Source organism: Octodon degus, unplaced genomic scaffold, assembly GCF_000260255.1.
Source record: "Octodon degus isolate 3935 unplaced genomic scaffold, OctDeg1.0 scaffold00045, whole genome shotgun sequence".
Lineage (NCBI taxonomy): Eukaryota > Metazoa > Chordata > Mammalia > Rodentia > Octodontidae > Octodon > Octodon degus.
In genome coordinates this window covers 12,191,317-12,217,393 of record NW_004524621.1, presented here as the reverse complement: position 1 = coordinate 12,217,393, position 26,077 = coordinate 12,191,317, and the positions used below count along the sequence as shown (strand labels likewise).

General features: G+C 44.9%; 1 protein-coding gene across 1 annotated transcript in view; it reads left to right on the top strand.

Annotated features, from left to right (window-relative positions):
* Dnai1 (dynein axonemal intermediate chain 1) overlaps positions 1–26,077 on the top strand; it is a 72,706-nt gene that overhangs the window by 31,889 nt on the left and 14,740 nt on the right. The window contains exons 5-12 of the mRNA XM_012514912.2: positions 3,525–3,651; positions 3,935–4,050; positions 4,277–4,396; positions 5,743–5,802; positions 7,227–7,361; positions 11,488–11,572; positions 15,633–15,750; positions 16,033–16,076. Coding sequence (XP_012370366.2) covers positions 3,525–3,651; positions 3,935–4,050; positions 4,277–4,396; positions 5,743–5,802; positions 7,227–7,361; positions 11,488–11,572; positions 15,633–15,750; positions 16,033–16,076 — 805 coding nt within the window. The remainder of the gene's footprint in view (positions 1–3,524; positions 3,652–3,934; positions 4,051–4,276; positions 4,397–5,742; positions 5,803–7,226; positions 7,362–11,487; positions 11,573–15,632; positions 15,751–16,032; positions 16,077–26,077) is intronic.

The following is a 26,077-nucleotide window of genomic DNA, read 5'->3' as shown; positions in this document are numbered from 1 at the left end:
AAAACAATTTATATATCATACAACTTATCCACTTAAAGTTAAATAAGTGGATAAGTTGTATGATATATAAATAAGATAAAGTTCAGTGACTTTTGTATAGTCAAAGACCCACAACTACTTGACACACTCAATGTTAGAACATTTTTATTTCTCTCCAAAGAAACCCCATACCTCTTAAATGTCAATACCCAGTCTATCCTTTCCAGCCCTGGACAGCACTATTTTCTATTTGTATAGATTTTCCTGTTCTGGACATTTCGTAAGATGGAATCATATGATATGTAGTCTTATGTGACTGGCTTCTTTCACCCAGCATAATATTTTCTATTTATCTATATTGAAACATATGTCAATACTTCATTTCTTTTTATTGCCAAATAATATCTATTGTATGAGTATACTATATTTTATTTGTCCATTTATCAGTTGATGAATGTTTAGATTGTTTTTGTTTTTTGGCTATTATGAATAATGTTGCTATGAACGTTTCTGTACAAGTCTTTGTGAAAAATTTCTCACATTGCTTTTTATTCAGATTGTGTTATCAATCCTTCTACAAGAGGTTGAGACAAATCCAGTCATGTTTCTTGAAAACTAGTTTATGAATTTTGTTACTGGCCTCCTTTGGACAGCTTGCAAAGGTCAGAGGGAAGCTGCCTTACCCTCCCTGATGTAATGCTGGAATGTAGTGCACCCGCTGGCTTCCTGTCCCAGTATGCTAAAGAGGGCTCCTCTAGGACTCAGTGAGCAGAGTCAGGCAAGGACTGGAACTGTGTGCTTGGTTTCAGTGTACTCCTCTTACCATTCCTGTGAGCTAACTTGTAGCTGGATAGCGCAAGGCTCCCAAGAAAACTCACCTCACCCAGCCTTCCAATGTCTCCCAAGCCTACCCAGCATCCTCTTACAGAGCTGGTCTCATTGGTGATAAGAAACCCAAGACCTTCAGGTCTCCAAAGCTGCTACTCTTCCTTGATGTGGGGGAGAGGAGAGGCAGATGCTTATAATTTAGATACATCTCCCCTCTTTTTGCAGAAGCAATGGTGTATGAATTCTATACCTAAAATGAATTATATTCCCAGTGAACTCTGGAGACAGAAAACAGATGTGGTGGTGCACACACATAATCCCAGCACTCTGGGAGACCGAGCCAAGAAGACTGCGAGTTTGAGCCCAGCCTGAACAATTTAGTGACTTACCAAGAACTTGTTTCTAACTCAATTTTAAAAATGTTAAAAATAAATAAATAAATAAATAAAAAATGTTAAAGGGGGCAGGGAAATAGCTCAGTAGAATAGACGCCTGCCTGGCAAGTGTAATAGCCTGAGTTCAATCCCCAGTTCCAAAAAACCCCAAAAAACCGTTAAAGGGCTGGGGGGGGAGGCAGCCAGATAGCTCAGTGGACTAAAGAACCTGCTTAGGCAAAGCACAGTGGCCAGGTTCAATCCCCAGCGTGCTATGCCAGCCCACCCCAGGGTGCGCTGAGACAGGAGATTGAGACTGGGCGTGATGGCATGAGCCTGTAATCCCAGCACTTGGGAGGCGAAAACAGGAGAATCACTATGAGTCTGATCTATGTAGTAAGACCCTGTACACCCTATAGACACTGCTCTAAATTCATTTTTTTAAAAAAGGCTAGGGATATAACTCAGTGCAGAGACCTTAGATTATAAAATAATAATAATAATAATAATAATAATAATAATAAAAAGCTGCTGGGGCATGATAAAGGTAAGCTCTCAAATAACAATTATATGTATAATTATAATTTATTCCCATGGTACTCTCCATCATTATAATAGTTACTGTTTTATTGGATATTAATATTTAGAATTTATTGGGGCTGGTGAGATGGCTCAGTGGTCTAAAGCATCTACTTGAAACAAGCGTGGCAAAGCACAGGGACCGCGGTTCGATCCCCCAGCACCACATGCCAGCCAGCCCCGCCCCCTGGTGGGCTGAGCTGGCCACACACACACACACACACACACACACACAATAAATAAATAAATAAATAAATAAATAAATAAATGTTTAAAAAAAATTAAAAAAAAAAGAATTTATTGTGTTAGGCACTGTTAATTTTTCATTATTTTCAGTACTCACCCTATCTTGCAAATTAGACATCATTATCTTACTTGACAAAGGATGAAACTAGGGCTTAGAGTGGTTCAGACAAAATCATAAATAATAATGGGCAGACTAAGAATTTGAACCCAATTCCTCCTTTCTCCAAAGACCATGTTCGTAACCTCTGTACTGTCCTATTTCCTCACCATCTGAGTTACTGAGAGAAAGGGCTTCACAGTGATATTTGAAGACAGAGCTTCCCAAACTGTGAGAATGAATATTCCAGCCCTCTGGGGACAGATGGGTCCAGAATTGCTGTAGCATAGGCTGGTTTCCTCTTCTATGAGTTGATGTGAGTATGCCAGACAAAATACTAATCTTTTATAATTTAAAAAGTGTTGGACAGACCTATTTTAAAAGAAGGAAGAAGCCAGGTGTGGTGGTGCACATGCCTGTAATCCCAGCACTTGGGAGGCTGAGACAAGAGGATCACTATGAGTTTGAAGCCTGGGCTACAAAGTGAGTTTAAAGCCAGCCTGAACTACATAGCAAAACCTTGTCTCAAAAAGACAGAAACAGGGGCTGGGGAAATTGCCTGGCAAGTGCAAGGTCCTGAGTTCAATCCCTGGTACTGAAAAAAAAAAAAAAAGGAAGGAAGAAAAAAAAAAGGAAGGAAGGAAGGAAGGAAGGAAGGAAGGAAGGAAGGAAGGAAGGAAGGAAGGAAGGAAGAGATTCCTGGTCTCTAGGCCAATATTTTGTACAATTTTGTGGCTGCTAGGATGCTGATTAATGAAGAGGCATCTACAGGAACAAGAATATAGGCTTTGTGATAGAAGGGATTGTGTTCTTTTTTGCTGAACTTTATATCCAGGACATTTAGAAAATACTTGACACATTGTAGCTACTCAAAAGTTGTGTTTTGAAAGAGGAGTGAACAAGAATACCTGGCTGTAAACCTAATTCTGCTTCTCATTTGCTATGTGACCTAGACAAATGCCAGACCCAAACCTTCTCTGGGTTTCAGTAGATGGACCAGGGAGACTAGGATTTGGTTGTCACTGATAATCTATCCAGTTCCAGCATCCAATCAGTACAGTGGAGGGTGGGCTATACCAGATGCATTTTTAATGATAATGTCTGACTCCCTAGGGTGAGTAACATGGCATGAATGTAGGAGATAAGGCACCTGAACCAGTCACAGATAAATGTGGAGTTCCTTTATGTTCGAAGGGAGAGATATTTTAAAACAAATATTAAATAAGAACTTTTACAAAAATACTTCCATTTTCCTTCTTCAAACTGAAATGCAGTGAGAACTTCAGGTTAAGAAGGATTTGGTCAGTTATATTTCCTTTAATAGAGATGAACTATTTGATCTTAGAGAATGAAGGCAAATGACATTCTGACCCTCAGACCTTTTGGGGACCTCTGGCCTGACTCAGCTGCTCTCTTCTTAGGAGGGGATGTATAAACCTATTGGATTTGTGAACCAGCTGGCGGTTCATTTCAGCCAGGTGGGGAACCTGGTCCCCAAAGACTCCGATGAAGGACGGAGGCAGCACTACCGTGATGAGTTGGCAGCAGGTAGGGCCCTGGGCCACCCTGAGGCCATGGATCTGAACCTTGTCTCTGTTCTTTGATCACTTTAAGCAGTGGGCCCATGTATTAGACCTTTGCAGAGCGTCTGCTTACATAATGTCCAATAGCTGCATGTCCCAAGAAGGACTGGAAGCTAACTCATGATGCTTAGGTCAAAAGAACCCCTGGGACACCAAGGATCTAAAAGACAGTGACCAAGAAGGCTGTCCTTTCCAAGGACTGGGAAAATAGGCTTGGACTCTGAGCTCACTGGCAATATCTTAACAAGGTTCACAGGAGTCTGCCAAGGTGGTGTTTTCAGATGCAGAAATCCTTGAAGAAGATGAAGAGCCCAAGGAAGCAGAAATGGAGGCTGGGAGTCAAACAGATATACCTATGGCTGAGGTATGGATGATGTTGTTCTCTATCCCATCCCTCCTAGCTCAAGCCATGGAAAGAGGGTTTATTTGGATGTAGGGAGGCCAAACATGGAAATCTAGAGCCTGCAGGTGCCAACATGTCTGGCAGCATCTTCTCTCCCACTTCCCTCCTATCCCAGGATGGGCTTCCCAGTACTCCTGATTTTCCACTGCCTCCCTCTCACAACTGATCCTTTGGTCATTGTTTCTAGGTAGCTGAAAAAGTGGCTGAAGAAGAACTGATGAGTGCTAAGCAGCCCAAGGAGCGAAAGCTTACTAACCAGTTTAACTTCAGTGACAGAGCTTCACAGACTCTCAACCACCCTCTCCGGGTACAGCCACTACAGTCCCTTTGCTTTGAAGCTTTGTTCTGTGCCTGGTACAGAGAGCAGCCCTGACCCTACTCCTGCCAGCCTCATCTTGGCAGGGATGACAGGGCAGACCACAGCTTATCTGTCCAAGCAGCGTGAAGAACACAGGGTCAAGTTCCAGTAACCCATCTAGGCAGTTCAGGAGTGACAGGGACAGAGGTTCCAAAATGTCACTGAGAAGCCAATATTTGAGCTGAGCTTTGAAGAATAGAAATCAAACGAAATCAGACCAGGCATGATGGCACATGCCTGTAATCCCAGAATTTAGGAGGCTGAGATAGGAGGATTGCTGTGTTTGAGAACAGCCTGGACTACAAAGTGAACTCAAGTTCAGCCTGAACTGCATAGTGAGACACTGTCTCAAAAAAGATGATGGGGGGAGAGAGATGGAGAGAGAGAGAGAGAGAGAGAGAGAGAGAGAGAGAGAGAGAGAGAGAGAGAGACCAGGAGCTGGGAAGAACAGAGCAGTTCACAATGTGCTAGGGTATAAGGGGCTAGGAACCAGTTCAACCAAGTTGGTAGTCGTTATGGTAAACTAGCTGGGAAAAGCTAGAAGGTTCCCTGACTTATAAGTATGGAGGTTCCAAAGACTAAGCCTGAATCTCCCAGGATTTTAGGTGAGAGACTCAGGCACAAAAGCAGTGTTCTACAGAAATGAGTCTGTGATGGAGACAAGGTCTACAGGGTATGTTTTGGGCAGAACCTCATCATCCTTTGCATTTCTTAGGCTGGTTTTGGATAATCTGAGGGATTATAAAAATGGGGAGAAGGTTACTTTCCTGGTAGAACCAGAGACCCCAATATTAGAGGAAGCCTTCTTAGAATAAGGGACATTAGGGCCAGTGAGATAGCTCAGTGGTCTAAAGCTCCTGCTTAGGCAAGCTTAGGCAAGCGCAGGGACCACGGTTCAATCTCCGGCACAATATGCCACATGGCCTGAGCCAGCCTCAAAAAGAAGGGGTGGGGGACATTAGGCCCAGGGCCTTTGGTAGCTGACTTCTATGTCCTGTGTCTGAAAGCTGGTGGCAGGGTAGTGTCTTACAGATCTGACCATCCTATACTTGGCATTTATCGTGGTTAAAACTGACACAATCAAGTGCCACTGCACTTGCTTTATAGCTTAGTCTTTTTCTGAAGTTTAGAACATAAAAAATGTAGCCATTGAATACATCATCCAATCCTTTGCCTAGGCTAATCTTTACTTCCCCAGACCTTTCCTCAGTTCTAACCAAAATGCTTCTCCCAAAGATGTACTGTTGGGTTAAGTGAGAACCTTATGTGCGTTTTCTGTTGTCATTGCTTTTTAGGATCGAGAGTGCCAAATGGAGCCTCCTCCCAGGACAAACTTTTCAGCTACAGCCAATCAGGTGAGATCCTGGGCCAGCTTGAAACCTATCACCACCCCCACTCCCATGCATCTTTTTTGCATTCAACAGCAAAGAAGATACTGTGGCAGTCTGTCCTGCTTATCTACCCACTTCCTGTTCATTTCCCTGACCATCTAGTCTCTGAACACCAGATATATGAGACAGGAGGTCTCACACAGAGAGCTCTTGACCAGCCTCATGCCCACAGGACAAGTTTGTCCAAGGTGTAAACTGTCTTCCAGAAGTAAGAGAGAATGGTTGTTCTCGTGAACTCTCTGGCACCTGTGGCACCCTGTGCTTGATTGTGAAGTGTTAGCATTCTCACCCTGTCCTCCCAGGAGCCTACAGTACTCCTGCAGACCCCCTTCTTTCCTCCCAAGTTCTTATGAATGATAATACTGATTTGTACAGGATATGGTATCAGGAAAAACAGTGCAGGCCAGCTCTATTTCTCTTGTTTGCTTCTTTGTTTGTTTGTTTGGTTGGTTGGTTGCTTGCTTGCTTGCTTTTGTGAGATAAGGTCCTGCTATTTAGTTCAGGCTGACCTTGAACTCATTATTTAGTGCAGGCTGGCCTCAATCTTACAATGATTCTCCTGCCTCAGCTTCCAGAGTGCTGAGGTTACAGATGTGTACCATAACACTTGGGTGCTGTTTTTACCTTAAGATCCTGACCAAACTATGCCTCAGTTACTTTCATAAATGCCTCCATTTCTGTGATGAGAATGACAAACAGCCCCTCAGGGTTGCTGGAGTGGTCTGACTGAGATAACAAACAGTGAGCACTTTGCAGTATGGAATACTGGACAATGAGTAAATTTTTAAATGTAAGGCATGCCTATCTGGCCTCCAGGTGGCAGTGACTGCCCAGCTCTGGGGAGCACTGTACGATCTATGGCGTTTGCCCAGCTCCAAATTCTTCCTGCTTCCTCTGCTAGTATCCTTTGACTTCTTGTTCTTCAAATCCAATTGGCAGGGATTTGCTTACTTTTATCTCCTTTTAATGTGGAGGTATGATTAGTGCTGTAGCTAGCCTGAGCCATTATGTTGATCTTATCTCCATGAGAGGAGACGTTTTTAAAATTTCCTAATTCAGAGTCTTCTAAATCACATACACAAAAATGTGAGCTAACCTAATATTTCCCCATGTATTCTGCCTAAAGAGAGTGTAGTCTCCAGCTGAAGACCCAGGTCCTGAGGCTTAGGTAGATAAGTTCTGAGAGCACCTTCATTTCTATTCCAGAACTAATGGTTAGCAGGGAAGACAGATGTTGAATACATAATTACAATAGAGCAAGCACAGGATTTTATAGAGGGATGTGACAAGGATTAACAGACCAAATTCCCAAGATCTGAAGGCTGAAGAAGAGATGGCCAGGGGAAGATTGTCCCATGTGGTGACTTGCTTATCTTGTTTTTACCTAGTGGGAGATCTATGATGCCTATATAGAGGAGCTCAAGAAGCAGGAAAAGACCAAAGAGAAGGAGAAGACAAAGACCCCAGTGGCTAAGAAAACAGGAAAGATGGCCATGAGGAAACTTACATCTATGGAATCTCAGGTTTGCTGGGGACACTGTAGGGTCTGTCAAAGAATGTCTGAGTGGCCCATTGGCTCCTAGGTAGATAGAGGCCTGGCTGTCTTGGAGGGCTTCACATATATTTAAAAGGATGGTTAATGTTGAAGTATGAATAGTTATTTCCTTGGGGAAGAAATGAGGATAGCTACAATTACCTCTAGAATTCTACACCTCTTCACATTTTGGTCTAGGTCTGGAGGCTAGCCAGGATTGAAGATTACTGAGCTTAGGGATGACAGAAGACATGAAGTTTCTTGAAAGCATTATACACAATCTGGAATAACTGTGGGGGGTGATTAATCAACAGTAGGATGGGATAAGGCACTGCTTCCCTGGAGTTTGGAAGGATGAGAAGCTTTTTTTTGTTGTCATTCCCTGGATTTAACTGTGCCTGATATTTATGGGGAGTCTTCAAGGCTAGGAACTAGGTCAAAGGTGGTTAGAAATATCATCAATGCCAGGTCAATGGATCATCGTTCTGGACTGGAGTTCTCATGAGTATCCATGTGGGAATCAATATAAAAATCATGATGGGGGTGCTTATTGGCTTGTGGGCAACATAGGTTTGGTATCAGTATGGGAGTTACACTAATGCAACTATAGGAAATCATTGCAGAGAGGGTCATCACAAGGAGATGAAGAAGGGGACATTTGTCCTTTTGACAGATAGACATCTAAATCAGGAGCCAGAGTTCCAGAGTTCCAGAGCCAGATCAGGATGTGTGTGACCCCGTAATGGAAGAAATCACAGGAAATTGGGGGGTAGTTTCAGAACCTTGGAGAGCTCCCTGCAGCTCTGGGGAAATAGTTCAGCTCCACTCCAGAATAAAAGCCAGAGCAATTAACGAAAATTCTGCTTCATTTGTCTGAGATACTCTCACTTCCTCTCATTTTTCTATTCCACATGACTCTGTTTATGTCATGGGAAGGGGAAGTTTGAGTATCCCCTTATTTGTAACTGTCACTATTTTTTATTCATCATTGACCAGGCACTCACTGATTGTGGTAATGGAACTCTAAGGTGAAACATGGACCCACTGTCCTGAGCTTTGCTCTGCTCAAATCTTTGACTTCCTCTGCACCATTCCCTGCAGGTTAGAGCCTTCAAAATACCCTTTAATCTGGGTCAGGTTCATGTAAAGAGCTGGGTTTTTGCCATAGGACTTATGCTGAGATCTATGGTCGCAAAAGCTCCAGTTATAAAAATTAAGACCCAGAAACTTGAAAAGACTTCCTGTAACTGAGCCTAGAAATTGACCTAGAGTCTAAGCCCTACCAGAGTTGGTGTACTATACCCTCAAAGGGGAGGAATTTCCCACCCCCATTTACCATACTGGGCTCTTACAGCCTGCCTGGCACAGCAGGATGTGATATAGGCAGATCCCAGACCTCTGGGCTAAGAAGACAGTGGAGGTAGGACATTGAGGAGAATAATAGACATCCACTCCCAAGTGAGTACATTGGTAGGTAGCCTCTCTCAAAAGAAACAGCTCTAACTAGGATCCCAAGACTGTCTGTAGACTCAGATGGGAGTGGCCTTCCCCTTCCCCTTTCCCTAGGCCAAATGCAAGAGCACAGTAATGATACCTTTTTTCAAAGATCTAGGTCTGTTTAGGTTGGTATAAAACTCAAGTGTGGGGCTGGCAAGATGGCTCAGTGGTCTAAAGCACCTACTTAGAACAAGTTTAGCCAAAAGCAAAGGGACCGCGGTTCAATCCCCCAGCACCACATGCCAGCCAGGGCCGCCCCCTGGTGGGCTGAGCTGGCCACACACACACACACACACACACACACACACACACACATAAATAAAAAAAATTAAAAAAAAAAAACTCAAGTGTGCTGGAGGAAAGAAAAGACAATAAGTTCATGACACCCATATCATCAGGTGCCTAATGATGGACCTCAGTTCTCAGTTTCATTAATAATTCTGTGAATGCACAGCAATGAATGCAAGGCCTGCCTCATCCAAAAGATTAATCAGGCAAGAATGGGGGAAAGTGGCCACAAGTTCAGTCAGAATCATTAAACAGATGTGGCTGCTCATTTAGCATAGCATCAAGAATAAGGCAGGTGAACACCTACTGCTCTTTCACAGAGCACATCTGGAGCCCTTAGGCTTCTGGAAGCAGAAGAGGATGGCCAAGCTGAGAGGGGACTGGCTCTCTGTGTAGGGAAAGAGAATAATCCCAAGAGCCAGTAGACCTGGGTTTATATCTTGCTGTTGCCATTTGTTACCTGGAGTTTTCCAGTTTCCTCATCTGTAAATCCATCTTATGATACCTACTTTATAAAGTTGTTATAAAAACCTAATGTGTACTGTATTACAGCTTCTAAGGTGGCTCTTGCCTGCTACTGATTAGTAGATGGTAGTTACTATTGATACCCCATACCATGGCTGATAGAGTTTGAGAGAGGCCACCTTAGGAAATGCTGACCTAGGGGATTGAGGTCCTATTCTGCTACATCAGAGGAGCTGTCATTATACATACATTTCTTGTAGAAAGAAGACAGGGCCGTACGTAGAATGCCTAGGAAGGCAAGTTTTAGCTAATTGGCTATCTGATCACAGAAAGCATTGTCTCACAGGGAGATAATCAAACTTTCCAAGCAGCTGCTGAGGGAAAGAATGACCCAGAAACTGGAAAAGATTTCCTGTGACTGAGCCTAGAAGTTGACCTGAGATCTAAGCCTTATCAGAGTGGTAGGTAGGGCTCAAAACTTAATTGTGCTTTTGAGTCAGATGGCAGGGAAACTTACTGGTATGAATTTTGAAGGCTATGATTATAAGACTCCAATGTTTGTCCTCCTTGGTCTGTTTTCTGATATAAATTTGGAGTCCATCTAAGATGTAGCAAAAAGCCATCAAAGGACAGTTTCCCAGATGCAACTTTATAAGTCTCCACTTTGCTGGATGTGGTAATGCTCACCCATAATCCCAGCACTTGGGAGACTGAAGCAGGAGGATTGCCACAAGTTCAAGGCCAGTCTGGACTACATAGTGAGTTCAAGGCATTCCCTGAACTACATAGTAAGACTCTGTCTCAAAACAAAACAGAACAGAAAGTCTCCACCTTTCTTTGTTTCCTCCGATGCTACATGTCTACCATCATTACCAAAACCAGGCTAAATCATAACATGTTCCTTGTTGTGTTTAACTTTCAAAATAACCCTGTAAGGCAGATACTCTCATCCATCCCCACTTTTTTGGAAGAATTCTGCAACTCAAGAAAAGTTCAGTAGCTTGTTCAAGGGTATCATCTGGCTCCTAAGTGTTTGGATAGGATAGAAATGCAAGTCTGCATGGCTCTAGAACCTATTCTCTTACCACTGTCTGCCACTGCTACTCCTCGGGATTCATATGTCTGGCCTCTTGACACCCTCTGGAGGGCTGCCCAATGAGCCTCCCATGTGCCCTAAACTCTTTGGGCTTGTTTTGCTAGCCCCAAATTCTTCACTTTTCTATTAAACTATGTAGTTTATATCATAGATTTACAGGATTTCACAAGATGAGATTCTGCTTCTTCATTCCCTGATATGAAACTTCCTGCTGTCTTTGGTTGAGGTAGTGAGAGGGTTCTGGGATTGAGTGTCTCCATTCCGCTTCCTACTGCTCTACAAGCATATCACTCTCCTCTTGGGGCTTCTCTGACTTCCTCAAGCTGTGACGAAATAAGAGGGTTGGACCAGGAGAACTCTGAAGCTTTTGATGGGAGCCTGTCATTTCCTGAGCTGATGAAATCTCTGTTACACCAAAGAAGCCTCCAGTCTGTCTTTGTTTGCTGTCTTCTCCAATACTCTGCCTGGGTTTTTTCTGTTGTCTTATCTTGTGCTTAGAGACACATCTTCTCCAAACAAAATCAGAATGTGAAGCTGGCTCTATCCAAGGACCAGATAAATTGGCTTAGACCCCTTGTACTATCTGAGAGGAAAATGTTTCTGGAAGATGGTGGTAGGATGAACTGGACCTTGAGCCAGGCAGGAATACAATTACAGGACATGTCATGGAGGCATTGTTAAACCAACTGCAAGTCTGAAGTCCACGTCATGGTGTATGACCTTGCCAGGTGCTGGCTTATGAGGATGCATGGCTTCTGTGTCTCTACAGAGTGATGATATAACCAAAGTGTCCCAAGCTGCTAAGATTGTGGAGCGGATGGTCAACCAGAATACATATGATGATGTTGCTCAAGGTAAGACTTAAAGTGATAGTTAGAAAACCTTTATTTTATTTATTTATTTTTATTTTTATTTTTTTGCGAAACCGGGGATTGAACTCAGGCCCTTGCGCTTGCCAGGGAAGCACTTATTCCACTGAGCCATCTCCCCGGCCCCTAGAAAAACTTTATTAAAAGTTTATATCGGAAGGGGCCAGGGAGATGGCTCAGTGGAATAAGCGCTTCCCTGACAAACGCAAGGGCCTGAGTTCAAATCCCGGCTCTGCCAAAGGAAAAATGTTCATATCTGAGTATCTCATGCTAGATCCTATAGACACAAGGGGAGATTTTAAAAAGAAAAAAAACCTTCTCTCTGGATGTCATTGAGAAGACAAGACTTTACAAATCAACCATGAACAACAATCTAGCAAAAGATAATGATTCTCTGTAGTGATAAGATCAGACAATAGCATTAAAAGGACCTGTACATTAGTAATGCCATGTTAGCTTCCTAACAATCCTAGGAATCAGGCAGAGCAGAGACGATTACCCCTAATTTTCATATAAGATTGCTAAGGCCAAAGCTACCTGCCTAGTGAGTGTCAGGAAGGATTCCAAATCTACTTCTTAAACTTCTTCATTCTGTGTTCTTTTCTCCACTCAGTCAGCTTGGGGACATTATAAGGCTAGAATATATGACATAGATACTGCTCTTGGAATCCTCAAGGAGTGAAACTGGAAGATAAAAGATGAGTGAGAGTAGTCAAGGAGAGCTTCAGGAAGAGCAGAACTAGATCCCAGCTCTGATGTTGGCAAGTGGTGAGAGTTGATGCTGAAGGGGCAGTTGAATTCAGTTTAAGAAAGGCCTTGGATATCACACAGGGTCTGAGTTCTCTCTGCAGACAGTTCAGAGACACAGAAGCTGCCAGGCAGGATATAGCCAGTGAGAGCAAGGCCAAAGGAGGCTGTCATTGGGTAGAACACAGGGACAGAGGTAAAGGTGTGAGATGGAATGGGTCTTGCTACAACTTACCATACTGCATCATAGGGAATGAAGAAAAAGGAGCACATATAATAGCAATAGACAAGTACTGCCATTGTGCTATGAAATTTGCATATACTGCATTATTTATTTTTTTCAGGATGAACACACTGTGAATTGAAAACCATTATCATTTCCATTTTATAGATGAGAAACTCAGGCAGGATATTACACAGATAGGGGGAACCATGAGTGGTGGAGTCAGAACTTGAACACAGGTCCCTTGGATCCATCACCTAATCGCTTCTCCACTAGGCGACAGAACCAGAGCTGGAAGAGATGTTTCAAATAAACATACTCAGTAGATCTGGTGATTAATTAGTGATGAAGCAAAGAAAGAGATTGATTCAGAAGCACTTAAATCCTGGGGGCCTGGGAAATTCTGGTGTCTTTGACAGTGCCAGGGAAACGGAATCCTTCCCATGGCATGAGCAGCACATTCCCAAGTGGCTTGTAATTCCCTAAGAGGTTGTGCATTTATTTGGAGCAGCTGCCTCCCCAGAGTTGGCAGCTCCTTGCTGCTGGCTAGTCTCCTTTGCTGACAGCCTAGGGCTCCTTGGTGACTTGATGCTCACTGCTAACCCATGGGACACAGAAACTAAGGCTGCCAAGACCAGCAGCCTAAACAAGCCCCCTCGTTATCATTCAGGCTGGAAACCAACCTTGAGTGCTTGTCAAAGCTGTCAAAGTACAGAGCAGCTGTGAATGAATTTGTCACTCACACAGCTTGGCTTCATGAAACGCAGCTCTGCAAGTGGCCCACCAAAGGGCTGCAAACTTGATTAATATCCACGGGGAAATTGGCCCTGTGAACCACTTTCATTTATAAGAACACAATCACTAAAAATGCATTGAACTTTGATTTTTGTTAATTGCACACTTTTTCCCCCCTTTTGGGAAGTATAATTGTGAAGGAGAAGTGAAAATAGAGAAGTGTTACTAATTAATCTCTTCTCTGACATGAGGTATTTTCAGAGCTACCTCAGGCCCAAGAATCTCTGATCAAGGATCATGCCTTTCTGACCACTCAAATCTTTTCTGTTCTGAGACTTTTGTGTGTGTGTGTCTTTTTGAGACAGGGTTTCACTATATAGCTTGGGCCGGCTCTGAACTCACTTTGTAGCCCAGGATGGGCTTGAACTCACAGTAATTCTATTGCCTAAGCCTCCTGAGTGACGGGATTACGGGCATGTACCACCATGCTTGGCTGTTCTGAGACATTTTTGAGGCTTGAATGTCATCCCACATCCTCAGGGTGTGGGGCATTGTGAGTGAGGCTAGGGCAATTCCAGGGCTTGTCTGATCAACTTGGATAAGAGGGTTCATTTATGGCCATCCTTTTTTGGAAAGAAGACCAAGAACAATTTCACTTTTGTGGCTTTAATTTCTCAGCATTCTTTGATCAGTCGCTAGATGTCTGCTGTGTGGCTGTCCCTGCATTAAGTGCTGGCACCCTAGAGATGAATATAAGGAGTGTGTGGTTGGGAAGATAGCCAAAAGGACAGTGTGACAGATGTCTTATTAGAAAAGAGGCAGGAATAGAGGAAGATTTCATACTCAAAACAAGCTGGGATAGTGACTAGAGCCTGTAGTCCTAGCTACTTCAGTCCTAGCTATTACTGAGGTGGGAGGATAGCTTGAACCCAGGAGTTTGATACCAATCCAGGCAACATAATGAAACTATATGTTAAAAAAAAGAAATGAAATTAAAAAGAAAAGGGAAAGAAGGAAGGAAGAAAGGAAGGAAGGAAGGAAAGAAAGAAAGAAAGAAAGAAAGAAAGAAAGAAAGAAAGAAAGAAAATGAAGGCCTTACAAAGGAAAAGGAGGAATTTGATCTGGATCAAGAGTGAGTAGAGGGGCTGGTGAGATGGCTCAGTGGTCTAAAGCACCTACTTAGAACAAGCTAAGCTAAGCTAAGCTAAGCTAAGCAAAGCACAGGGACTGTGGTTCAATCCCCAGCACCACATGCCAGCCAGCCCCGCCCCCTGGTGGGCTGAACTGACCACACACATACAAAATAAATAAATTAATTAATTTAAAGAAAAAAGAGTGAGTAGAGAGCAGCAAGACCTTTTGACCTGGAAAAGCATGCAGAAACATCCAAAAACATGGCACAACTTGATTTGCTGATACTAATTGATATAGAGGCTACATGAATAGCTGGCTGGAAATAATACAAAGGTAGTAGCCAGGAGCCTTGTTTGGACTAAGGAGCCCCTGTTCAAGGACAGCCATTGGGGGGTTTCAGTGGGATGGAGAGTGGGTGGGAGCAGATACTTTGCTCTCACTCTGGTAGCTCTGTGCAGCATGAGCTGGAAGAGAGGCAGTAAAGGCAGGAAGAGTGTTAGAAGGCTGCTGTAAACCCGGGTGATAGATAGCAGGACCTGCACTTGAACAGTGGCTATGGGTTTAGAGAGAAGTGACTAGGTTAAGAGATAACAGGGAAAGACATGAGAAATGATGGAAAGAGATCGGTTGAGGATTACCCAGGTTTTTGGTTTAGGTAAATGGAAATATGAGGTTTCTATCCTACTTAGATAAAATGGGAGGCAAAGACAATTTTGAGAGTAAATGAAGTTGAGTTTGGGGAATCCATGGAGGTTCCAGGCGGGTTCATTATAGTGAGGCTGTAAATAGACAAGATGGGCTACATTTAGGGATTTAAGAGGCAGAGTGAGTAGAATGATTAATCAGCCTCTGGCAGCTGAACCCTCGAAATCTGGCTGCTCCCATCTGAGCCTTCTGAAGTGCTAGGGAAACGCATGGGTCCAAGCAGGACAGCTGGCTGTTGTGTTGTAATTTGCCTCCAACAACAGCAATGACAGTAACAATAGCGAACACTCAGAAATAATTCGCTGTGCACCAGTCATTTTTTCTAAGAACTTTCTGTATATTAACTCAATGAATATTCCTCACAACACTTTGGGATAGTTACTAGTATTCCCTCCCGTAAACACACATGTTCATCGTATTACTCATACAGACAATAAATGATGGACTTGGCTTTGCCTCAGAAAGGTAGTCTGAGGGATGGCTCTATCCGTGTTGTTTAAGATTTTAAGTACTATGAAGATGCTGCTGACGAATACCGGGACCAGGAGGGTACGCTGCTGCCGCTCTGGAAGTTCCAAAACGACAAAGCCAAGCGCCTGGCCGTCACCGCCCTCTGCTGGTGAGTGTAGACATTGCAGCAACCCTGGAGCCCTGGTGCGCCCGCTGAGCGCTAGGCTTGCATGGCTGCTTCTATATAGCACCTAGAACAGCTTCAGGGTAACACCAGGCAGTATGAGCAAAAGAGCACTGGGATTCCTGTGAGAGTGCAAGACCATCCGAGGACTCCCAGTTAATTTATTGGAGATGTCTGTGGTGCAGTTAGGAACCAGTGCCCATGGGACACCACCCAGTCTCCAATGGTTCAATTTCCAGCACCGATGGATTCATATTTCTTTTGCAGGAATCCAAAGTACAACGACCTGTTTGCAGTGGGACATGGCTCCTGTAAGTAATCTGCCTGTTTATTCATTTGCTTCTGCAAACAGCAAACACTAAGTATCTACTCTGTGCAGAGTTCTCTGCCAGGTTAAAGAATACAGAGCTAACTAGGACAGTCCCTGCAGCGATGGGGGTGTTGGCTCACAGTCTAATGGGGAACACCCACAATCATAAGGGCAGTTAATGCTAGGTGAAGGAATGTGTGGAGCTGAATGTGCCAACTGAGCCTCAGAGAAAGGGAAAGCACTCTGGCAGATGGGGGTAGCGCGGGTTAAGTCTGGAGGCCTGAGAGATAGGGTAGGAAATGATTAACTGCCAAAAGGGCTCAGCCCTCCAAGGCCGTTGTAGTTATCCCAGAAGCTTGCATGTCTCCTGAGGGAGAATTGAAGGACAAAGACACATTCCCCCAAGGTAGAATTCCACCACATGAGACAGGCAAGGAGGCCCTGTGCTGGCTTCCCAAGGAGAGATGGAAGGACCAGAACCACGACTGTGGGGGAGGGTAGAGACCCTCTCCCCGCCTCCTCAGCAGGTCTTCCTGAGCAGCCCTGGGTGGGCTAGGGGTGAGTATAAGGTGAGGTGAGTGCCCTTCAGCCCATGCCCTGGAGTCCTCTGTGGTCCAGGTGTTCCTGCCTCCACCTGAGGGAGGAGGTTGCACTCTTGGCAACGATGTCTGCACAGTGTGCTTTTCCTTCTTGTTCTGTGATCTGAGAAGAAGCCCCTATGACTGTGTTCCCCCCGCCATGTTCCCCCTTCCTGACTGGAAAGGGCCCTGCACTTCGTGCTAGGCACAGTCTCAGTGCTAACTGCATGTTGTCAGGCTGGAAGGAGCAGCTTCTTGGAACAGAAAGACCTATCCATACTCTAAACTGCTGCTGGCTGGCAGGCATACAAGCTCCCGGTTGCTGTCCCTCAGATCACCAGTCTTTGACCCGGGAGGGGGAGGAGGAGTTGGTGTTTGTCATTCCTCTCAGGGAGGAGACCTTGGAGCTGCTCCCAGTCTTGTGGTCTGGGCTGTCTTTGAGGATGCCCTAAATGCATGCTTTGTGTCCCCACTCCTGAGGGTAGGCTACTGCCAAATGGGAAGCCCCCCCACCCTGAACTCTAGTACATTCCTCGCCCTCTGCCACAGCTACTGGGCCTGCAACAGAGCCTGGGGGTTAGTGGGTCCTCCCAGGAGTGGGTGTAGACCCTTTCTGCCAGGCTGCTCTCAGCACAGACCCTCTGCCCAGGGCTGAGGTGAAGCTGTGGTGGCTTCCTGGAAGGCTGGAGGCAAATCGCCATGAGTTCTAGTTCCAGAGTTAAGCAGTGTCCTCTGTTTGGATTTGTGTAGAGGCTGTCCAAGGGGCAGCCTTAGGAACAACAGCAAAGGGTATTGTACTTCCCACAAATAGCTGGTCTGAAGCTTGATAAGCCCAATAGTCTCTTTGGGCAGGCCCTTACATAGGAGGATGTCTTTGTCCTTCCTTGGTCCCTTGAGCCACATCCATATGTCCAAGTGGTACCCACAATCAGCGATGGACCTTCCCCTGGAGGATCATCTCTCATTGTACGCTTGAACTTTGTTCTCTTCACTGGTGATGCAGAGAGGCTGATAGCCTGCTTCCTAAGATCACTGCAATGTACACATGAGACAGAAGAAGTAAACATGCCCTGCAAGCCGTAGGAGCCACCTGGGTAAAGGACAATCATTGCTGATTCATCTGTCATTCTTTTCCCTGGCTTCCCTGCAGTACCCCCAACAGACCTGAGCAGAATAAGAAGGCTAGAAGACACAGGGACATCTCTCTTAGACATCAGTATCCAGTAACAGTGGCAGTGGTATTTGTTGCTGTCACTGGCACAGGACTTGTTGATCAGTTTTCACATGAGCATCTATCATAGAGCCTTACATGTCTCAGTACAGTCTACAGAGGTCTGACCCAGCAAGCCTGGGCTGGGACTCAGAAAGTTTCCTGTGTTTACTCTGAGGCGCCTCAGGGAGGCCCACGCTCTTGGATGCCCAGCTGCCTTTATGGAGAAAGAGTACAATGCTGAGGTAGGCAGAGGTCACCCCAGTTGCTGGATGAGGTCACTGTGAGGAGAAAGTGGTCTCATCAACATCTCTCACAGTCTCTGGAAGCTTCCAAATACCAGCCCTTCTTAACCAGTCTGCCTCATGAGGACAAATACTGGAATAAGAATTTGGATTTGTTACTGGGTTTGATTCTGGTAAGCTCAGACCAGATATAAACCTCCTTTTGTCTGGAATTGTCAGATGTTTATTCTGTGGGGGTAGACACATACACTAAGTAGAAGACTGAGCCCTATCTCCCATCTTGGAGAATGGACATGCTTGCCAGAGTCAGGTCAGGAGCAAGTAGGTAGGAAGAAGTGAGTGGTACAACAGCACTAAAGCATCCACCCCGCCCCCGCCTGCCCAGGGCTCCTAGGTTCCAGCACATTAGTCTGTTTAGAGGGCAGAGGGCCTCCATAGGGCCTGGCTCCACGCTCCCAGTGGAACAGAAAAGAGGCTGTCAGGAGGTAAACACAAGTGGAAGAACATTGGAGGGCAAAGGGAAGTGAGTCCAGGAAGAAATTGCCCTGGCGCTGCTGGGATGCAATTATGTCAGCCTGCTGTACCAAAGGGGTGCTTTCCAGCTCATTAGCCAGTTCATAGCAGGGAAATAGGGACTCTGCATGGCCTGTGAGGCAAGAATGGTAGCACAGATCCTAGAAACTCTGTTTTGTCCCAAGATGTCACATAGGAGATAGGGCAGGAAGCTTCCCAGAGGGTCTCATGTTGTGAGGGCAGGGGAGTTGTTGTACCTTGGCCCAAACTCCCTCTGGGGAGAGCATCTTCAGAAGGAGCCAATGGCAGGTGCCAGGCTCTGTCCCACTGTATCCTGGCCTGTCCCTGGGCCTAGCCAGGCCAGAGATATACTTTTAGGGGTTTAAATCTTTCCTGATCATTTATTTGTCAGCTTCCCTAATTAAGCAGTGTTAATTTCATTTACTGAAAATGGAAATTCATCCACCTCATTTCTCCCTGTTCATCCTCCACACACAAAATCTATCATTCCTCAGCTTCAGGCTGTGTAAAATTTATAGGACTAATTATGTTGTCAGGTCTCTTTGTAAATATAGTCCATAAAGGCCACTGTGCTTGCTGGGTTGTAGTGCAAGGGCATTCCTGTTGTTAGTTTAATTACTGGCTAGTTATTTAGGTTCACAAATGTTTGCCTCATTTTCCCTAAATCAAATTAAATATCCTGCTTGCTGTATTCTGTTTCGAAGGCCTTGCTCTTATTTCCCACACTGTGTAAACCTGACTTCAAATCCACTGAAGGTGCCTACAAAGGCCTCCTTTCCTGGGATCTGAAACCCAGCTAAGCATCCTGGCCTCTGAACCATGCTTGAGATTTGGAACCTCTAGTGACCAATCCCCATTCTCAGTCCAATATTGTGCTAGTCCCTTGCTTCTGGAGTCCATGAAAATCCTAACACAGGCATTTTTGTTCCTGGAATCCAAAATGGAAGTATTGGAGTGTGGGAAACTCAAGGATGATTTCATTATTGTCCTGAGAAGGCCTGAGGATCATTGACTCCATTCCCCTGACTTCTGCAGATACCGCTTCCAAACCATCCCAGAAAAAAGAACTTCCTTTTCCAACTCCTAAAAGTAGTTTGGGTCAATCTTCTCTGAATACCTATCAATTCATTTTCTACTGTTCCTGTATGTAGCAAATGACCATAAACCAGGCTCAAAGCAACACAAATTTGTTTTCATATAGTTCATATAGGTAAGAAATTCAAAATGGATTTCACTGGACTAAAATCAGGTGTCAGCAGGACTATGTTTCTCCTAGAGGCTTGTAGACAGCACCTGTTTTCTTCTCTTTTCTAGATTCTAGAGGCTGCCCACATTCCGTGGCTTGTGGCCTTCCTCCAGCCACCAACTGCATCACTCTGACATCTGCTTCTGTCGTCACATTTCATTCTCTTACTCTCCTGCCTCTCTCTTTCCCTTATAAGAACCCTTGTGATTATATTAAATCCACCCAGATAATCCAAGATAATCTCCCCATCTCAAGATCTTTAACTTAATCACATCTGCAAAGTCCCCTTTGCCATGCAAAGTGACATATTTATAGGTTCTGGGGATTAGGATGTGGACATTCGGGGGGGCTATTATTTTGCCTACCACACACCCCCTCCAAGTGCCTCTAGCATGACTTAATAAGGGAGTCATCAAACAGCTGCTGCCTTGGAGTCAGTCCTGGGCTGGCACCATTTAGATTGCCACAGTACAAGAGGAAGCTGGCTGTCTGAGGCTGGCATGGTAACCTTGTCTCTGCAGTTTGGCTTCTCCTTCCTACTTACCTCTGACCTGGCTTTAGCCTCATGCCCCCAAATGCCCTCTGTCTGTCTTGCTCTCCCTGAATCCTGAGTAGGAGCCCAGGGTTTTCCTGACAGTCAGAATATTCTAGAGTGTCCAGCCATGATTTAGAGCTGTTACCAGCTGACCATACATGGAGTCATGGGCCTGGGGTCCCATTGATGGTTCCCTGTCCAAGAAGACATTAATCCAGATGCTTCAGTGGGCACTATTCTGCCAGGTCTCTAGCAGGGAAAGCTGAGGAACTCTGGTCTATGGTAGAATTAAGACATATATGTCTGGTGCTGGGGAGATAGCTCAGTTGAATAAGCACTTGCCTGACAAGCACAAGGACAAGTTCAATCCCTGGCTCTGCTAAAAAAAAAATTAACAAAAACCAAACAAACACGTATGTCAACACACACACACACACACACACACACACACACACACCTTCTTGCCTGAGAATAGTCACATCAGATTTTATGTTTGATTCCCTTCCTCCAAATTTCATGGATGATTGACAGGCAGTGGGGGTACTTAATGATTATCTAACAGGACAAGGTTAGCAGGAGGCAACTCTGTCTCCAAAAAGAGCAAGACTTCTGGGGAGCAAGCCAAGATGTGTTGCCTCCATCCTTTATGGCAGGCCAAGGAAAAACCTGCTCAGAGCTCCTGACTGGGGATAGGGATTCACACAAGAGATAACTCCGGAGACTGAATGCTGTGGAAGACCTCCCAGAGATCTCCATGGACTAGTAGATTCTTTCTAGGCAATGTGGGAAAGAATACAAAGCAGATTAAGGAAGCAGTAGGAGGAAATGCATAAAATAGTAATTGGGGGTAAATCCAGCTATCAACTCTATCTATCTATCTATCTATCTATCTATCTATCTATCTATCTATCTATCTTATTTTTTCCCTCCTTCCATTCTCTCAGCCAAAAACACTACTGGAAGTAAGTGGCTAAAACTTATGGCCTGAATTGCAAGGTTAGTCTGAACTACATAGACCTTGTTCCAGAAAAACAAATAAACAAAATGTATGGCCTGGCAGGCAGAGCCTAAGAATTCCTTCATTGGCTCCAGACTTGAGTTTCTGCTTCTTTATACAGTTAAGGGTGAAGTTGGGGACTCCCATCTGGGTCACTGAACCCTCTAGCTCTCCCCTGTAATTTGTGCCACTTGGAACAAAGCATTCCATGGACTAGGACCAAGTCCCTGCAAGGTTTGATTCTGATGGAATTCTTGGACACCGCCCCCCGCCCCATTGGTAACTGAGGCACTGTAAGTGAGTGACCTCAATGCTAATGTCATACTGAGACTGTTGGTGACTGGGTGGTGAGATGCCGTACTGAGAATGTTAGATGACTGAGCGAGTGGCCCCTGTTGGTAATGACATACTAGGAGTGTTGGAGAATAGGCAATGATGTGAGTGATGACATCAGATAAGGACCATTGGTGGTTTGAGTAGTGATATCACTTATGAACTTTTACAAGATAAGATAACGCTTTCATTTGAGAATGCTGGAGAATTGGTGGTTTTTTGTTTTTGTTTGTTTGTTTGTTTTGTATTTTAGTAAGGGTCTACAGGGTCTCACTATGTAGATCAGACTGGTAGTGATTCTCCTGTGTTCAGCCTCCCAAAGAGTTGGGATTACAGGTGCGCACCATACCCAGTCTCAGTCGCTGCCTTCTCAGTGCACCCTGGCAGCGGGACTGACACAGCACACCGGGGATTGAACCCAGCCACTGCATCTGCCTAAGCAGGCACTTTAATCCACTGAGCTATTTGGCCAACCCTTGGAGAGTTGTTTCATGTCTTAATTACTTTTCTCATTGCTGAGACAAAATATCCAACACCCAAAGTTAAAGAAAAGGTTTATCTGGCTTGCAGTTTGTAAAGATTTCAATTCTACAAACTCATAGTTGAACTCATAGTTGGTTGGCTCCAGTGGCATGGCAGAGGGGCATTACAGAGGAAAAATAGTTCATGGTGGGAAGAAGGCAGCAAAGTAGAGAAGCTGCAGCCACAGCAGTAGCAACAGCAGTAGCAGCCTGCCTTTCCCATTTTATCTCTTCCATGCTACCTGCCCTTTTTGTGGTCCACCACATCCAGGGTGGACCCTCTATACCCAGAACTATGCCAAATCAATCAGTGGATTTATTTATTTATTTATTTAAATTATTCATGTATTTAGTACAGGGTCTTGCTGTGCAGCTCAGACTCATAGTGATCCTCCCCAGCACTGGGATTACAAGTGTGCACTACCATACCCAGTCTCAGTTGTCTTCTCAGCCTGCCCAACGGGGAAGCGGCATGGCACGCCAGGGATAGAACGTCACTAGTCTACTGAGCTATCTGGCCAGCCCCCCAGTGTACTAATTTAAAGATGGAGTTTTGGGGGGGGTGGTACTGGGAATCAAACTCGGGACCTTGTGCTTGTCAAGCAGGCACAAGGCACAGTTGCCATCGAGCCCAGTGGACTAATTTAGCAATCATAAACACCTAACACCAGCATCACACACCATGATTCAACCACCTCCAAAAAGCCCCACCCCCAAAGGCATGAGGCTTTAGGGGACATTGAGCCACAAGCTATAACATCTGTGATGTCACTTTGGGGATATCTAGGAAATTAAATAGTGAGGTCTCAGAGGAGCTACTGGAATCAGAGGTGAGTTCACTGTACAAGAGAGAGCTGAGGAGAAGCACCAATTAAATGAAGGTTTGCTGTATTTTCCTGGTGTAGTCTGATAGAAAGAGCCCTGAACTGGAATTCAGGAAATGTCATCTAGTTATTTTTTTAAAATTATTTATTTATTTGTTTATTTGTGTGTGTGTGTGTGTGTGTGTGTGTGTGTGGCCAGCTCAGCCCACCAGGGGGCGGGGCTGGCTGGCATGTGGTGCTGGGGGATTGAACCGTGGTCCCTGTGCTTTGCTGAGCTTGTTCTAAGTAGGTGCTTTAGACCACTGAGCCACCTCACCAGCCCCTCTAGTTATTATTAGAAACAAAAATCTCCATGTCAAAGAGGACTGAGGCAGATGTGGTGGTGCATGCCTGTAATCCTAGTACTTGGAAGGCTGAGGCAGAAGGACCACCATGAGTTGAAAGCCAGCTTGGATTAGTTAGTCAGTTTAAAGCTGGTCCTCTATTTAAAAAATAAAAATTATTTGGTTGCAAATAGCAAAGACCACTAACGCCAGGTTGAAGAACAAGGGCCTAAGGTCCATATGCATGTGCCCTGAGAATTGATTGTTGTTGATTGCTAACTGTCCCTCTCTCATAAAATCTATGCTTTCCCCTGCAAGTTATTCACTTTTATCATTCTTAACTGCCCTACATGTTCTCTATTCCAGACCCTGAAGGGATTGGATTGGCTTTGCTGGTAACTACCACTCCATTAGGTCTGGTGTCCCTTGGCCTGCCTTTCTACACTTCTATGTAAATACCGAATTACTAGAGTAGAATAACCTCATCTATATAAAAAGATATTGAGTGTAACAAACACTGTGTAATGTTTTATGTATCTGATCATTCCATTCCTTTCCTCTGTGCCTCAGTTTCTCCATCCGTAAAATCAGCAGTTCATGATTCCAGTTTCTAGGTGTAGTGGTTCTGTGAATGGGTCAGAGATGTCCTTGATACTCTGTACAGGATTAAGCCAGTTGAGTGATGGCCATGGATGCAGCCATCCTGTCCTAGCTTCACTGTCATGATCACTGTGTGCATGTGTGTCAGAGCAAAGGATCATTTGGAGTTTGTCTAGAGAAAGTGCACAATCACTGTTCTCTCTCAGGTTTCATGCCCTGTATACAATAAGAGGAACTGTGAGGTCATGTCACTTGTGCCCTAAAGATATCATGTGAGTCCTCAGCTTGAGTACCCATTCCTTCACTGTCCTGTTTACCTGCTTTTCTGCTGGCCCACCTATTTACCCTGTCAGTCCTGACCAGCATGGAGGACACACTAGAATCATGAGCACCAGTGTCTTACCTCTGGCTGAAAGGTTAACCCATTAATTACTCATTCAGCTGCAGGATCTAAGGAATTGAATGCCTCTGACCTTGCAGGGGGCAGCCCACGGGAGGCCCATATCAGGTGCTCAGGATTTTCTTGATGAACAAAAGGAGCTAAAATGACTATTGTACTGTTTGGTTCAAGGCCTTCGTGTTTAGGCAGGAAAAACACCTCTCTCATCCAGCTGAAGATCTCTCTTGGAAACTTAGCCTTTGGGGTCCACTCTGGAATCCCAAGTTTGAGCTCCTCCCATCTACCTCAAGGATAGTAGAGCCCTCCTAGCTTTGGGATGGAGTCAAGCCTGGGATGACCCAGCTTTGGCCCTCTTTGCCAGGATGCTCACTATCGCACAGCAGAAAGATTTATTTTTTACCTGAATTTCACAGTGTGCTCTCAGGCTATACCCTGGAAACTTCCAACCCTGGTATAACCCCCTAATTGCTTATGTGGCTTAGTTACTATCTTGTTGCTAGGACAAAATACCCAACACCCACATGCTATTGGAGTGAAGATTCATTTTATCTTATTGTTTGTAGATGTTTCAGCTGATAGATGGCTCCAAGGCAGGGTGGCATGACAGGGGAGAAGTGGTCCATGGCATGGCACGTAGGAAGCAGCAACCTTTTTTCTTCTCTCTTTTGTTATTCCATCCAGGCTATAAGAGTATAGGTTGGTGCTGCCCACACCCAGGGTTGGGCTTCCCTCTTCATTAAGTCCATTATCTACACCCAGAGCTGTACTATACCAATCAATGGACTCATCCAGTATCACATACCCATGATCCAGTCACAACCAGAACTCCTCCTTTGAGTGCATGAGGCTTTGGGGACATACAGATATAAGTTATAACAGTGGCCTTCCTCCAAAGTGATTTGGGGAGTCTAAGAGGTGGTGAAGATTAGACCCAGGAAAGGAAAGTAGGCTACCACAGAGACTTGCTCTAGTGCTCATGCCAGGTTGTCTCAGATTCCAACTGTATCTTTCTAAGGCCAGCCTCATTCTTGGTGGCTTCCCACTCCCAGTGAGAGCACAGATTGTGTAGGCTCTTTGCCTGGGGCAGGGATACATGGATGGGATTGTAGCTGAACTCGTGCCATAAGCTCAGGGACTTCAATATATACTGTCCCTGGGCTAAGCCCAGATGTTTACCTTCTTACGTGAGGGACAATCTTTAAGAAATAAGGATAAGATGTTCTCTCTAGAACATCTCAGAAAAACCAATCAAGTTGGGATTGCTTTCCTTGCTCCTTCACATGGGCTGCATATCTGAAGACTGGTTAGTTTGTCCTGAGGTCCTAGGCCCTGTAGTTGCTAGGGACAAAGAAGATATCCCTGAAAAAGGGAAGGTAGAGCCAGCGAGATAGCTCAGTAGACTAAGTGCTTACTTAGGCACGCCCAGAAACCTGGGTTCGATCCCCTGCACCACATGCGGGCCCAGCTCTGCCCCAAGGCATGGTAAGCCAGCCACTTAGACCAAGCATAGTGGTACGTGCCTATAATCCCAGCTTTGGGGAGGCCGGGAGCACAAGGATCACTGTGAATCTGAGCTGTGTATTGAGACCCTGTACTAAATACATAAAAAGGGGCAGGGGAGGTGGAAAGGATTCTCATATTGGCCAAAAGGCTATC